Here is a 15695-nt window from a genome sequence, read left to right on the forward strand (position 1 = left end):
ATTAATTTTCAAACAGACTTGAAAGATCTATCTTTTTCCATACGAAGCGAGTCCAATCTCACCTTCATCCAAAGGGAAGCCTACGATATGGTTTTTGGAACCTCTTCAACAGATTTTACATTGAATTTCAGACACAACATATTCTGAACTATGAAAAAATTTAGTATTATTGCTCGCAGTACTATTTTCCTAAAAAAATAAGTGTCTATTTTTTCGCTACTGATTCCAAGGACAAATTCCTTTCTATTTTTGAATCATTGTTCTGTTCTACTCAAATGCTAGTTGGACTATACTATCGATTTTTTTGGAAAAACTATATCTTAGCTGACACTTATAAAATGAAAAGGATTTGCTTAGGTGATAATAATAACCTAAGTCGCTAGTCGAATGTTGGGCTTTATAATGAGGAACATATCTCATAATAAGATATGAAAGTAATAATCACGCATTCTATGCTTATGTGACGTTCAAACAAGAATATGGGGCGATGATCTAGTATCCCATTTATAATTCTCACATACGGCAAATTGAAGCTGTCAAAAGAAAGTTCTTAAAATTCTTGTTTTTTCACACTACAGGCATCTACCCCCAAAAGGGAATTGACTATTCCATCCTTCTGAACCAATTTAATATTATAACGGTCACATTTCCATATAATTTATTGAATAATAACATCTCCTGTGCTCCACTCCTACAAAAAAAATAATTTTTATGTACCACGCCTCAACTCAAGATACGAGAAAACATTTCATTGTCAGAGTAGTAGAACAAATGTGAATCTCAAAGCACCAGTATAATCAGTGTGTTAAAATTTTAATTTGGTAGGTAACATGTATGATGAAAACTCTTTGAACTTTATCAAGGATTCTATCTTACATAGAACCTTTCATTTATAGTTTTTTTTTATATTTTCAATTGTTTCATATCACCATTGTGAAGGATATTTCATTTATAATATGTCAACCGATTCTAATAATATTATTTCATTTATATTATTAATATCATTTTTAATTTGTCAATTGAATAAGTAATTTGTGAATGTAATAGAATTTAATGGGATCTTCCCATCAAGACGCCCGGGAATTCCTTCGATATCTTTTGGAAGGTTTACATGAGGACCTCAATGGAATCACTGACAAAACCAAAACCGATCTTAACGGAGATAGATGAAAATCGAGCAACAGCAGAAAAGCGCAAGAGTCCTGGCTGAGAAACTTGAACATGAACAACTCTCAGATTGTAGACAATTTCGTTGGTCAATTGAAATCTACTATGAAGTGCACACACTGTGGATTCTCATCAGTAACCTTCGATCCTTTCTGGGATTTGTCTCTCTCTATACCACAAAGAACTGGCCAAATGAGTTTGTCACAATGCTTGAATTTCTTCACAAAAGAGAAAACTCTGGATGGAGATGAAAAACCAACTTGTTCGAGGTGCAAGGAAAGAAGAAAATGCACAAAGTCCCTATCGATCCATAGTTCAGAGGCAGAGGCAAGTTGATTCAGAGGCAAGTTGAATGTGGCGATTGAGTTCTCTTCAGAAGGATTATATATGAGCAATTATGCAGCAGACAATGTAGCTCCTTGTCGTTACAATCTATATGCACTTCCGAATCACAGTGGGACTACTTACAACGGGCATTAAACAGCATATTGCAGACACCCTTATAGTGGCACGTGAAATGAATACAACGATTCACACGTGTACCCAATTTCACCAAAATCACTTGTGAGTGTCCTCTTTTAAGAACAGGAGGGAACAAAGCAGCACTTCTGAGGTGTTTTTTTCCTTCTCTCTTTCAATAATCTGAATTCTGTTAATTGATTTGTATTTGATGCAGTATTTTTTTCAGTATATTTTCTCTGAAAATTCCTGTAATTGGGTGTACACCTGTTGGAATTAAAGTGCTATCTATCTATCATCTATGCTATCTATCTAAGCTAAAAAATTGCTAGACGTTAGTTCAATAGTTTTTCCATAAGTCAAGTAGAGAACCAACTGTTTTACTCAACAAATTATACAGATATTTCATATTTGATGAACTAGTTGTTCAAATAAACAAACAGATGCTTTTTTGTTGAAGCCTTGAATAGTTTCCTCATGTTACAATTCTGAGTTGCGCTTGAATTTGATATCTCCAAACAATCACAAATCGAAAAGTCACCAAATTTTGTCTTCTCCAGTTTCCAATTTGTCCTAAGCACGATTCACTAAAAATCCTTACGAACGAGTCATCCATTGAGTTCCTGTTGTATTTCAGCTAAAGTCTTGCCCTTGTTTCCGGAACGACGTAATAAACAAAAACAGTTGCTAATGCCATCACAACACTCAAAGTATAGAAAGTAACGTGGTTCCCAAAGCTGGAATTCATCAGTGGAAAAGAAAATGTCACGACGAAGGCGAATATCCAGTTGGACAGTACTCCAATTCCACTGGCGATTCCTTTGATCTCCGGGGCGAACAACTCTCCAAGCAGCATCCACGGGACTGGACCATACCCGAAGGAAAAGGATACCATAAAAAGCATCGTACTGGCAAGTGGGAGGAAGCTCAAATGGCTCACGTCCACCTGAAGAAGTTTAAGGTGAAAGAACATGGCCAGCGACACCATGCAGAGCATCATACCCGCTGAAGAAATCATCAGAAAGAATTTTCTGTTAGCTTTCTCGATCACCAAAACGGAAAAGTACGATACTACAACTTGCACCAGGTTAGTTATGATTGCTGATAGGAATGGTGATATGTCAGTACCTGCAGCTTCAAAAATAGTGACAGTGTAGAAAACTATAGCGTTGATGCCGCACATTTGCTGGAAACCCAGTACCCCGACAATGGAGATAACAGCTCGTAGGTTGGCCTTATTTGTAATAACATCTGTGAGGTTAGCTTTCTTCAGCTTCGTTTCTAGCAGTTGTCGTTCGATCTCTCTAAGCTCCTCTTTGATATTGAACATGCTGCCTCTGAGTTTCTTGAGGTTAGTTTCGGCTTGCTTCACCTTGTTCTGGCCTACCAGGTAAACAGGAGTTTCGGGCATGAAGAGGAAGCTCCCTCCGAATAAAATCGGTGTCACCCCAAGGACTAGAGCTAGTCCCACCCAGTCAGTGAAGTACCCCACAACGCAGCAGAAGAGGATCCCACAAGACAGGAACAACTGGAAAAAAGATCCGAATGTCCCCCGGTTTCTTGCTTCTGCCATTTCACCGATGTATATTGGTGCTACCACGCATATACCACCCAAGCCTATACCCGCAAAGAACCTAGCCACCAGCACCATGATGAGATTCGAGGAAAAACATATGATAATCCAGTTTATCAGGAAGGACACCGCCAAGCCTATGATGGTCACTTTCCTTCCGAATCTATCCGCGAGGTAGCCTACTGGGATGGCCGAAACAAGTGCTCCGATAGTGAGGATTGACCCTACCAAGGCGCCCTCGTTTTCTGTGATTTTGAAACCTGGTGAAGTATGAGAGATGTTCGACGGTGCGATGGTGGTGTTGGTTTGATTCATCGGTTGGAGAACGATGTGGGTGAGGGCAGGAGAGGTCCATGATAGCACTGTGCCTGCGCAGAAGGCTCCCAGAGAAACTGAAAGAAAGAGATGAGCCATAAAGAAAATTAGGAAACATACAAATGCAGGTTATGTATTTGATCAACAGAATGTAGATGTAGAAATATGCATCGTATTGAGATCACTTAAATGTAATCTCAATACGGTGCATAGAAAAAAAATAGATAAGATCATTTATACAGTATATTCCATTCAAAACGAGCGACCCTGAATAATTTTCGGTACAGAGATTTGCAGGAAAAATAAAAAAACACGTCAACTATAGTATACAGGGGGACACATTTTGACATATTCACATTTGATAAAATCATAAATAAATAATCAAAAAACAGGTCAACAATTATATAGGAGGCCACATAGGAGGCCACAGGAGGTTATTTCGTTTTCTAATAAATTTATATCCTCCTCAATTGCCCTATTGATGCACGGTATTATTCGATTCTCCAACATATCCAAATATTCATCACAAGTCAAATTATCATCGATAAAAAAAGATTCTATGATGTAGTTACCTAAAATTCCTGCTTAAACATTCAGTTTTTGAGGTCGTTGGGTATGAACTTGACGGTATAAATGGGGGTTCGTATTACTACAATATCGACAATTTTGCCGATTCACCTCTCCATTCCAACTAAACCTACTAAAATACTTTATCTCAGCAAAATTCTCAAATGGGTTTCAAAGATATTTCGGATTGTTCAGTGATAAATTCTTCAGTCAAAACCTTTGGGTTAAATGGTTTAAAAAATATTGGTAACACCTGTTTCATGAACAGCGTAATTCAATGTTTATCAAATACGAGATGGTTATTGGAATATTTGAAAAAGGATGAATTCATGAAAGATATCAATACTAGTATTTCTAGTATGAAGGGTGCTTTAATAAAATCGTTTGCAGAAGTCATCAAGGAGTTGTGGTCAGAAGATTCTTTTGATAAAGTAGTAAATACAGCCTCCTTAAAAAATCAGATTCAAAGTTTTGCTCCTCGATTCATGGGTAATTCCCATCAAGACGCCCAGGAGTTTCTCCGTTATCTTTTAGAAGGATTACATGAAGAGGTTAATATAATTAATGAGAAACCTAAACCAATCTTAACGGAGATTGACGAAAAATTGAGCGACAGCGGAAATGCACAAGAGTCATGGCTCACATATTTGAGGATGCATAACTCTAAGATTGTAGATAATTTCGTTGGCCAATTGAAATCCACGATGAAATGCACACACTGTGGATACTCTTCAGTAACATTTGATCCTTTCTGGGATTTGTCTCTCTCCATACCACAAAGAACCGACCAATTGAGTTTGTGGCAATGCTTAGATTATTTTACAAGAGAAGAAACTTTGGATGGAATTGAAAAACCGACGTGTTCGAAATGCAAGGAAAGGAGAAAATGCATAAAGTCCCTATCAATCCACAAGTTTCCCTATATTTTAGTAATACATTTAAAAAGATTCTCTACAACTGAAAATAGAGGCAAATTGAATGATGTCATCGAATTTCCTCTAGAAGGATTGGATATGGACAATTTTGCAGGAGAAAATGTGGCTACTTGTTATAATCTATATGCACTTTTAAATCACAGTGGGACTACTAACAGAGGACATTATACAGCATACTGCAGACACCCGTATACTAGCGCGTGGCACAAATACAACGATTCACACGTGTCACCAATTTCACCAAAGTCGCTTGTGAGTGGAGAAGCATACGTCCTCTTTTATGTAAAGGATGGAACAAAACCGCGCCTTCAAGATAACCGAGGGAAAGTTTAACTTTTAGTTTCTTCAATTTTGTAATTTTTTTCAACATCTCATTTTTGTAAATAATGCTCTTGATAAATAAAAAAAAAACCTACATTCATCTGAGAAACTGATTATACAAGAAATTATGCTAGTTGATCCGTTCGGTGAGACTTCCACAAAACTCGATACGTATATCGAAATCATCTTTGTTCAATTCATGAACTAGTCTAGTCTTATATGGATGAAATTTGTACATATGAAGGATCCTGAAAACATTTATACGACTGATTCCTGATTCTCGAGAAAACTTAGTGAGAGGTTGCGAATTTTTCATCAGTCCAACGTGCCCTAAAACTGCAGTACAAATAGCTTCATCGTTGACAACTCAACACGTGTTTCGATCACCAAGTGATCATCTTCAAGAGGAAGATCAAACTGATCTTCCACGTGTCGAGGAGGTAAAATAACGGTTTGGTGTTGAAGAAAAAACTTCAGTAATATTCACTCTAAGAGTAAACGGTCTTTTGCTCACTGTAGATGATCTACTGAAACTAGAAGAAGTTCAGAATAGTAATGATAAAGAAGACAACTGTACAGAAGAAGAATCCATTTTGCAGCTTCTTCCATCTCAGGTACAAAAAACGAATAAAATATCGAACCAGAAATTGTGGAGAGCCGGGAAAGAAAGAGGACGAAGATTCAACACAGCCCAATAACACGAAGCAGCAAATTGGAAGATTTGTTTAATAATTTCGATTCATTTTATGTGTTTCCTCACTTTGATTTTTTTTGCCTTAGTGGAATCAACCACAACTACTTTTCTGTCTTGTATATGTATCACAAATTCGTTTCAGAACAGACGTTTATATTTTAATTCGGCAAAAAAGTTCATAGAAGGTGTCGCGTGTGTGTGGGAGAAGCTGATAGACATTTGGAACACCTTCTCTGAAGAAATATATTTCATGGTTTGTTCTTTATTATTATTATTATTGTTGTTGAAGTTTCATTCATTAGTAGTAAATATATTATAATTTGTTCCTTTTTATTGAAACTATGCGTTTGAATTACTGCTGTGTAAAATTTTCTCAACATTTGGCAGCTACTACTGAACAATTTCTTTCTGTTTTATCGCCGCATAGTCCAAAACCTGCTTGATCAAAGCGTGCGTTTCAAAGTCTACATGAAAAAACCTGAAATGTCTGTATTTCAAAGATAACTAACAAAACATCGAGTGTGCTACATTTTTTGAAAGGTTATTTCAAGATCTACTGAGATATGCAGGATTATACAGGGTGTCTCATTGAAAAAATTGGTTTTCCATCAATAACTATTGATATCTCATTTGAAAAGTTTTTCACGCCATTGAATTCTACGCCAAAAAATGCTTTGAAAATGTTTTCATAGAAACAAGAAATTTTGACAGGAAGAAAGTTGCGGCAACTTTTGGAAAATGCACATTTTCGAAAATAAAATGTTGTAGCTCAAAAACGTTGATAAAAATCGATACTCGGTTTTAGTCATTGCGTTTGTCACAAAATTTGACCCTCAGCCATCAGTGTTTATCAATCTAGTTTGAAAGCAGGAGTTTCCCTTCAAAAGTGTCCAATTTTCCAACTCTGTAAATGCTTGCTTTTGAATATTTTCAAACTGAAATATCACGTGTTTCTTCAGATAGTTTGATATAGACATTGGTCAGGAAGAAGATAAAGTTATATTTTGTCTCAGAACTCATTCACGTGGTCATATTGTGATATGAGCTAGTCACCTACAAAGAGGACGAATGAACTGGCTCCAGAATTGATTCTTGTGGCACTTCTAATTGAACTGATCATGAATTAGATCTCACGTTGTTGTATTCCACTGTCAGTTTATAACCTCCATTACCAAGGGCGACTTCGAGACATTAGGAAAGTTTTATTCAAAAAGGTATCCTTTGTCGACAGGTAATAGAATAGCAAGGATTTCCAAACACAACCAAAAACTATGGAGAATACGTTACCAAATAAATAAGAAATATTTTCTCGAAGCTCTGTATTCAAGAATTTCAGAAAAATTGATGTGCCGAATGATGATTTCATTGAAACCTGTTATAGGGTGGATGGAAAAAATCTGGTTCAAGCAAAACCAGAATGGTAGTACGAAAAACTTCTATGACGGTTCTAGATTTTGATTACTTCAATGAATTACATAGTCAGTGCCATTAAAATTCATAATATAAGGTTAGGTAAGGGTTGGGTTGAGTCCACTGCAACTCGCAAGGGTTTATTATGGCTCACACCTATTCACATTCGACCAAATAAAGCCAGCTTCCTAACGAAGCCGATTAGTTTGCATGGTGAGTGGTCTTTCAGGTCAGATGGTAAGAGTACGGCTCTGCTGAACTCTAAAATCCTGAAACACACTGTCTTTCGCCAGGTTGAGTCTCTGCTTATGATGATCAAAATGACAGTGGCCTGTAAAAAGGCCTGTTAGACATCGTAGTTCATCCCTACTATAGTCCAACAACTGATTGGTATCAAGCTTCGAAGAGTGAATAAACGCCTTTGAGTGAGGCAATACTGGAAGATTCTGCCGGAAGTCTATAAATCTTTTACCATTCAGGTGTTCAATCTTTGTTTGGCAAAGCCTAAAGAGATGCCAACGACAGGTTCTGGTCCGATGAAGCTGCTTGCATCACCCTCCTTTGCAAGGAAGGGTGCCTTCCAGGCCAATATAGCCAGGAATCCAGACCAGAGACAATATGTCAAGTCTTTCTATCGAGGAGAGTCGCTTTTGGCAATTTGCTAGCTCGGTAGGAGCTAAGAGCTTCCAACGCCGCTTGACTGTCCGAGAATATTTTTATTGACTTGTGTATGAGGTTGGATTCTTCCAATGTCTCCGCACACAATTCAGTGCGTGAATTTCTGTATGAAATACAGTCGCATAGGTTCCTAGACAGGTTGATATCTCTGTCCTGGGTCTGCGACTGAAAACACCTGCACCAGAACCGGAACGTGTTTTTGATCCATCTGTGAACCAATAACTCTCTGCTCTTGATATTTCCTTCTCCCGGAGTATCCATTCCTCTCTATTCGGGAACAGTACTTTATGAAACAGTTGGAGGCATGAAGTCATAGGTAATTTCCAAAATGATGTGACTTCCAGTGTCAAAAAACAATCTGTTGCACTTTGCATCAAATTGACTTGTGCAATTGGCAATGTGCACAAGTCTATATGATATCCATCTATCCTCTTTCTCCAAAAAAATGTGGAGAGGAGGTAGATCTAGAAGGATCTCCATGGCCGCTGAGGGTGTGGTACTGATGGCACCACTTATGGCCAGACAAGCCTGTCTCTGTAAGTCAGAGAGCTTTGCCTGGACCGTTTTCTGTAAAGCCTTCGGCCACCAGACAATGGCACCATAAGTGTTCATTGGTCTGACAATCATCACATGAAACCAATGGATTTCTTTGAGCCCAAACCCCAAGTTCTACCACACATTCTTCGACATGTCCATAGGGACAGTCTGGCTTTGTATAAAACTTTTCCCAAGTGAGCGTACCAGGTGAGTTTTTTCATCAAGGACAATGGCAAGATATTTCGACTCCGTTTCAAATAATATAAGATGTGCTCTGATCAAAGCAATTGTTGAGTTCACCGTTTTAAGGAATGTTTAGGATCTGTATATAATTGGGAAATATTTAATTTGATATGTGCTGTTCGCTTGTTTGCCACGGATAACATCACTTATATTTTTTATTGGGATCACCTAAAATCGAAAACATGCTAACAAGATAAGAGTAATAAAACAGATAATATTCAACTTTGCCATTTACAAGCTATTCAAATAATCAAAAATGTTGTTTACTTAACATAAAATAATCGCCAAAACACCAACATGAATACAGAGGTAATCAGTTATATTGTCAAGCGTGGCATGTCTGTCAACAAAAAACAAAAAATTTTCAGAATGGATCATAATTTACTGCACGTACTCTCGAGATTGGGAAATGATATTTGAAAATATTTCTATGAATTAACACATACGTTCACAATGGAAAATATGCTCTGATTTGATATTTATGGATTATGATCAATAACAGAAATAACATTATGAAACCGAGGTCAAAACAATTTTAGTGATATTTACAACTTTGGCAGGTGACACAGTCAGTCCTAGATCTAGGAAAAGGGGTAAGCCAGGGCCTAAGCCCCGGGTGGCAAGTTCAGAGGGCGGCCAAATCGACACTTTACAGACGAATGGACAACTCATATACTTAACTTTGACCTACACTAAGCACGAACATTATTTTTGACGAGGTACGTAGGCAAAGTTCATAGTTAGAAAAAATTGAGCTAGGTACTAGGCAGATCATCTCTTAGCTGCTATGAAAAAATTCAAATTCATTCCTAATTTAACTATTTGGGAAAATATTTTACGCGAAATCAATCGAATGAATATAGGAATTCAGAAAGAAGATATTATCCTTGCCCGTTCCGTCGCACTATACAGGGTGTAACTAAATAAGTGTAAAACATTTAAGGAGGTGATTCCTCATCAAAAAAAAGATAGGATCTTTCATATAAAGAAATTTCATTGGAGCATCCCTCGTGAAGATACAGCCCCTTAAATGGGGTACATAAAATTTGTATAACAATTTTTTTCACAAGCACTAAAAAAGTTTCAATATTGAAATTGATCTGACGTTTTGTACAACCAAAAAGACACTTAGCCAGTAATTTATTTGGTTCACTCCATGGTTGTAAGAGGTGGAAAACGCGTTACACCGAGTTTCTACTATTTGTCTTTGATACCCTATGCATAAGGCCGAAGTTTCATTTGGATTGATTTTCAGTCCATGTTTCTCCGAGTATAGGAATGTTTTGTACAGATCTGTGTTTATATTGGCCACGCAACTTTCTGTATCGGTGTTATGAGAAGACAAATATAACTGTAAACATCTGCTTATAGATGTACTTGACAATGTGATAAGAGAGTGGGGTAATCAAAAATAAACACTGAAACCATAAAGGGTCCTAAAATACTTCCTTGCGGTATACCTGAGATTGTTTCTTTTAGGGATGACCATGAGTAACCATCCAGTTTGACCATCTGTGATCGGCCTGTGAGATAGCTGGTCATCCATCCAAGAGAAATGTCATCGAATCCTATGAACTTGAGCTTGCTGATGAGTAAATCTAAATTAACTAAATCGAAAGCTTTACTTTGATCAAGCAGTACTAAAATGGTGACTTTTGATTGATCTCTGAATCTCGCAAGATCGTCGATTACTTTCAAGAGGGCGGTCTGTGTTCCATGTTTTTTTGAGGAACGCAGACTGCTTGTACGAGAGTATTCGATTTTCTTCAAGAAAAGCTCTTATTTGACGGGAAACATTCTTCTCGAATATTTTAGAGAATGAGGGCAGAATTCTGATAGGGGGCAGAATGCTGATAGTTCAATTATGTTCAATACTAACTGTCGTGGTTACAACTAGGACATGTTTTTGGTAGGGTAGTAAAGGCAGTAACATAAGTTGGATTAGGTACTTACCCGACGTAGCAGCCAAATATTGGTTCAGTTTTTTGGAAGGAACCACGTCCTCCAGAATTGGGGTGGCGGTTTCCAAATAATTGTCACCCATATTTATATGTTACCCAACCAAACAGGCAAATTAATGGATGTAATAAGTAACAATGACCATGGTAAAACGTGTCAAAAAACAGTATTCAGTGAAGTAAATGGATTAAAACACTGCTTCGTTATTTTATATGAGATTTACATTATTTGTAGAGTGACGGGGTAAGCTTAGAATCCACACCTGTTATCTTCTAGTTAACTGTTCTCGAGAATGAAAAATATGTTTAGTTTACCTAGATTCAAATTATTCATTCTATTGTACAACTTTATGTCAACGTATACGAAGATATGACAATGTTGATGTGGGGAAACATTTATGAGTGTTTATCTAGATAAGATTTAACAGTCCTTTGGTAGAAATATTGATTCATCTCTTAGGAGTAATTGAATAAATAAAAACTGTCATTGATTACAGTAAAATGGATATTTTTTCATCCCACATAAGTGTTCAATATCAGAATTCTTCAAATTTAGATTGAAAGTGGTAACTGTGGATTCTAGTATACGTGTATACATATACACACATTTCTAAAATTAAAATATTTGTCATTGTTGAAATTTTTGATTCTTTAAAAATCGATCTAGAGGTTGCTTTACTTGGGGTATCGCAAATAATTTTGAAAATTCGTTTTTGTGCAATAAATACGTCTGGTGCTCCAGTGGAAACACCTCAGAAACATATGCCATATCGTAATCAAGAGGCTACTTGTGCATGATATAATAAGAATAATTGTTCACGTAACAAAATGTTCTTAAGATTTCGAAACATCAAACATAATGAGTTCAATTTTGAGATCAAGTTGGTACAATGTTCTTTCCAGTTTAAACCAGCGTCTATAGTAATTCCAAGAAATTTAACTGATAAAGTAGGCTCAATCAAGATTTCTTCAGTTTTTATTATTACAGTTCCGCATTGTTTTTGGTAGTTGTGGAATCGAATTATATTTGTCTTATTAGGGTAGGGCAGGGCTGGTTGAGCAATTTCTTACTCAAGTGATTATAGCTCCTCAACAATAAGTATCAATAGTTTGTGTGGCATACCGATGAATTACTGATTTATTCTTCTACAAAAAAGCCCATAGTAATTCATTACTAACTAATCAAGTTCAAAAGTTACAGCTGTTTAAACGAAGAAAGTCAAGTATGCTCAACTTACCCCATGGGTGAGGTAAGTTGAGCACGGGTATGAGGCAAATTGAGCAGTTAGAGATTCTAGTCTAACTAAGGTTTTTAGACATGAAATAAAAATTGTATTTGATAATTAACTGTTACTTGACTAATTTCTAAGTGAAAAAAATAAAACAAAACATAAGTTTCTTTTATTTCTGACCGGGATATTATAAGCTTATATCGTCATAGTTACGCTATCAATAAAGAGGGTCATAATAGATTTTATAATTCCCTCTACCTTTCACAAGTAAAAATAAATGGAAATGAAAAATGAACCATATTTTATTTATTCACGTCATTACAAATAATAAATGTACAATTTTGAAATGTTCCCTGAAAATCACTTCCGCCACTGGAAACAATTTCTTCTTTTGTATGGCTGGAGCTTCTGTTCACTACAGTCGAGGTACCTGCCTCTTCTGATGACAAAGTAGACAACATACGCGCCGTTTTATTTCTCAATTCGATGCTATCCTCCAAATACCCCTCCGCCACCGTGGAACTTTTCCAACCTCCGTGTCTTTTTAAGTTAGTCATAGTTGCTCCTGCATTGGCTAGAGCAGTAGGAGAAGTGCGACGAAGGCAATGTCCCGTATAGGAAGATGAGTTTGGCAATCCTAAATACATTGCGATTTTGCTGGGGATTTTCCCAAACATGTTTTTTCCAATTGGCTGAGATGTACATTTATTTTGTCGGAAGCTCAAAAAAAATTGTTCAATACCTTTAGGACGCAAAGACATATAAAGTCTTAATAAAGGCAAAGCGGAGAACTCTTTTTCATCCACAACTGTAAATTTCCTCGATACACCAGTTTTACTTTCCGGTACGTTCACTACCATAACGGAATCCCGGTCCTCTATATCCGATATCTTCATATTCAAAAGTTCCTGACTTCTGCATCCTCCAAAATAACCCATAATCAAAACAACCTATAACAAAAAAAAGGAAATAAATACACACAAAAAGGAAAATAAGAAAAAAATTACCTTATGCAATAAATGAATATCATTAGGAGCGTCCTTTAGGAATCTGATAACATCTTTAGGAGATAAAACAGCAGACTTTTTCGGCTTATAACTCTTACTCGTCCGTTTCAAAAAAGCCTGTAGTTCATTGAACTTGGTGATATCTCGTTTCTCATGTATAGTCACCATCGATTTTAGCATTGACCATTTAGTCCATAAAGAATTCGGACTATACGTTTCTGACTGAAACGAATAAACACAATTACTACCAAATCTACCGAAAAACATAGAAAATTCCTTACCAGTTCTTGAAAATATGCCAGAAATACAGTTTCAGTGACATCTTTTGGCATAACATTTTTCCGTGTCAGCCAGTCCAGATATATCTTGTATTCTTTTTGGTATATGGCTTCACTTTTCGATGGAATTAATGATTCTCTTGCTTGTTCAGCTTTTTTCAAAATATCCTCCATTATATTTGGGGTAGAAAACACGTTTTCACCGCAAACACAGCTTGATAACAAAGTTCTGTTTATAAACAAGTAACATAGCAACAACCTAGCAACAAGAAAACTCTACTATAATCAACGGTATCTGATTCAAATATACCGGGAAGGTAATGAATTGGTACATTTTTCCGTTTCAAAAATGAACAAAATTTTATTGAAATCGGTCAGAAATAAAATTATCTATGTACCACGGGAATTAATGAGCCTTAATAACCTCAGGCAATTGCTGTCCCTTGGGCCAGAGGCCCTCGGGACGCAAACTTTGCCATCGGTAATTAAGGCCCTCCTAATTCCCTTGATACATAAATAACTATTAGACATTAAGCATAAAAATATAATCAACAAAAACGCAACATAGTTAGAAATTAATTTTTGGAATAGATTCATCCTTTCCACTTTCAATAAAGATTAAATTAAGAAAAAATATTCATAATGACTAAAATTAATCATAATCGTCATCGGAATTGCAATTGATACAAATGAAATGAAGGCCAGTAACTTGGACAAATTTTATGTGCCCACCCTTAACAATCTTCGCATTGGATCTCTCCTGATATGCTGTCAGACCAGAATTCGCTACAAACCAGGCAGATACATTCATCTTTGTCACTTTCATCACTTGACTGAAGTAATTTTTTTTTTAATTTTCTTCTTTTGCTTCTTAACTTTTTCACTAGATTTATTTTGTTCTTCTTACAATGCGTTTTTCTCGGGTGTATCTGTGCATGAGAGTTGCAGCTTCTCCCATTCTTCGCATACTTGTACTCATCTTTCTTGGAGCTGCCTTTGGGTATGGCTGAACATTTTTTAGGGCTGTTCATTTTCTTTATTGTTCGTACTGGGCTCAGGTTCACATTGACTGGCAGAGGTAGACGGAACGCGATCAAGTTGAATAGGTTGAGTATTGGACATTGCTTGTTCTTGACGATCTCTCTTTAGGTCAATAGATGCCGGATCTGGATGGTCGGTTACAGACGATGGTGAAAACTCATCGTCGCTAAACATGTTGGGGTTATATAGGAAGATGCCAGTCTTTTTGAAACCATTCATAAAATTTATACTTGTTTGAGCAAAGGGCAGTGAATCAGCCACTATTTTTGGGATATCGTAAATGGTTATAGTCCGAATACTGAGACGTCCATCCATTTACATATTGAGTTGAGTACACACCTCTTGAAGTTTTCCTTTTATACGTCCGCATTCTAAAAAGAGAGAAAAATATAAGTCACTATTATTTTTAATCACGGGGTAAGTTGAGCAACAGTTGCTCAACATACCCCAACCCGTATATTTGAATTTGAAATGAGGTTATGAAAAAACCGTATTAGTTTAAACAAAATCCATGATAGATATCAAAAATACATGAAATTAATGAAACTTTAGCACTTACTTGATTGAAAATGAATAACATTTGACCTGTACAAAAGAAATTTACACATACACGATTTTTTTACTTTTTGTTCGCAAAATAAACAAAGCGCTGGCGTGCCTTACGCGATCGTCAATTCGCCACTAGCGGTCGCGTGATCTGTTCCCCTCCCGCGCCCCCGCATTTCTTTCATTTGACGTGCTAGCGTCCGGTGTATATTTTTGAGGGTATTTTGATTGCCCAACTTACCCCAATGCTCAACTAGCCCCGCCCTACCCTACTATTGAAATAGTGAGACTTCTGATCACACCATGAAATGAGATTACCAACCTCAGTTATACACGTTTGTTTCAAGGTATTTTCACGTTTGTCAGAGACGAATATATTGATGTCATCTACATATTTAATGAAATTGGCCCCAAAACATAGCATTGGGGAACGCCCATAGAGGTATTTTGATATGTAGATTTAGTAGAAGATATACTAACAAACTGTTTTCTGTGGGTTGAGAAACTCCGTATCCAGTCGAGAGAAACTTCACGAATACCATATTTGTGCAACTTAGACAAGAGTAACTCATGCTGAACGCAGTCAAATGCCCTGCTGAGATCACAGAAGATCCTAACAGAGCACTCACCTGATTCAATTGCTTTGATCAATTTTTCATAAAATGACAACACCGCACTCTGAGTTGAACGTCCTGGCAGGAAACCATGTTGATTATCTGAGGAGATACTATGAC

At 36.7% G+C, this 15695-nt stretch overlaps 2 protein-coding genes across 2 annotated transcripts; both read right to left on the reverse strand.

Annotated features, from left to right (window-relative positions):
• Positions 1-1985: 1985 nt before the first annotated feature.
• On the reverse strand, positions 1986-11053 carry LOC111514760 (facilitated trehalose transporter Tret1). The gene is given in 3 exon segments (XM_023171009.2): positions 1986-2281; positions 2284-3591; positions 10853-11053. Coding segments are annotated over 3 exon segments (1446 nt in total). The 5' UTR covers positions 10944-11053; the 3' UTR covers positions 1986-2234.
• Positions 11054-12387: 1334 nt separating this feature from the next.
• LOC141481606 (uncharacterized) lies at positions 12388-13862 on the reverse strand. Its single transcript, XM_074173381.1, has 3 exons — positions 13378-13862; positions 13097-13318; positions 12388-13039 (listed from the first exon to the last, which is right to left on the reverse strand). Exons 1-3 carry the CDS (start codon positions 13546-13548, stop codon positions 12392-12394), a joined length of 1041 nt encoding a protein of 346 aa, XP_074029482.1. The 5' UTR covers positions 13549-13862; the 3' UTR covers positions 12388-12391.
• Between the last annotated feature and the right edge of the window lie 1833 nt (positions 13863-15695).

The sequence above is a fragment of the Leptinotarsa decemlineata genome, unplaced genomic scaffold (genome assembly GCF_025532065.1).
Source record: "Leptinotarsa decemlineata unplaced genomic scaffold, Ldec_3_MD MMD2_P_RNA_scaffold_12, whole genome shotgun sequence".
Classification (NCBI taxonomy): domain Eukaryota; kingdom Metazoa; phylum Arthropoda; class Insecta; order Coleoptera; family Chrysomelidae; genus Leptinotarsa; species Leptinotarsa decemlineata.

Excerpts from the sequence above, each read along its gene's own strand:
- LOC141481606 (XM_074173381.1), bottom strand. The coding sequence starts at position 13,548 with ATGGAGGATATTTTGAAAAAAGCTGAACAAGCAAGAGAATCATTAATT. Across the intron at positions 13,319-13,377 it reads TGGCATATTTTCAAGAACTG|TCAGAAACGTATAGTCCGAA; the intron begins GTAAGGAATTTT and ends TATTCGTTTCAG. Across the intron at positions 13,040-13,096 it reads ATATTCATTTATTGCATAAG|GTTGTTTTGATTATGGGTTA; the intron begins GTAATTTTTTTC and ends TTTTTGTTATAG.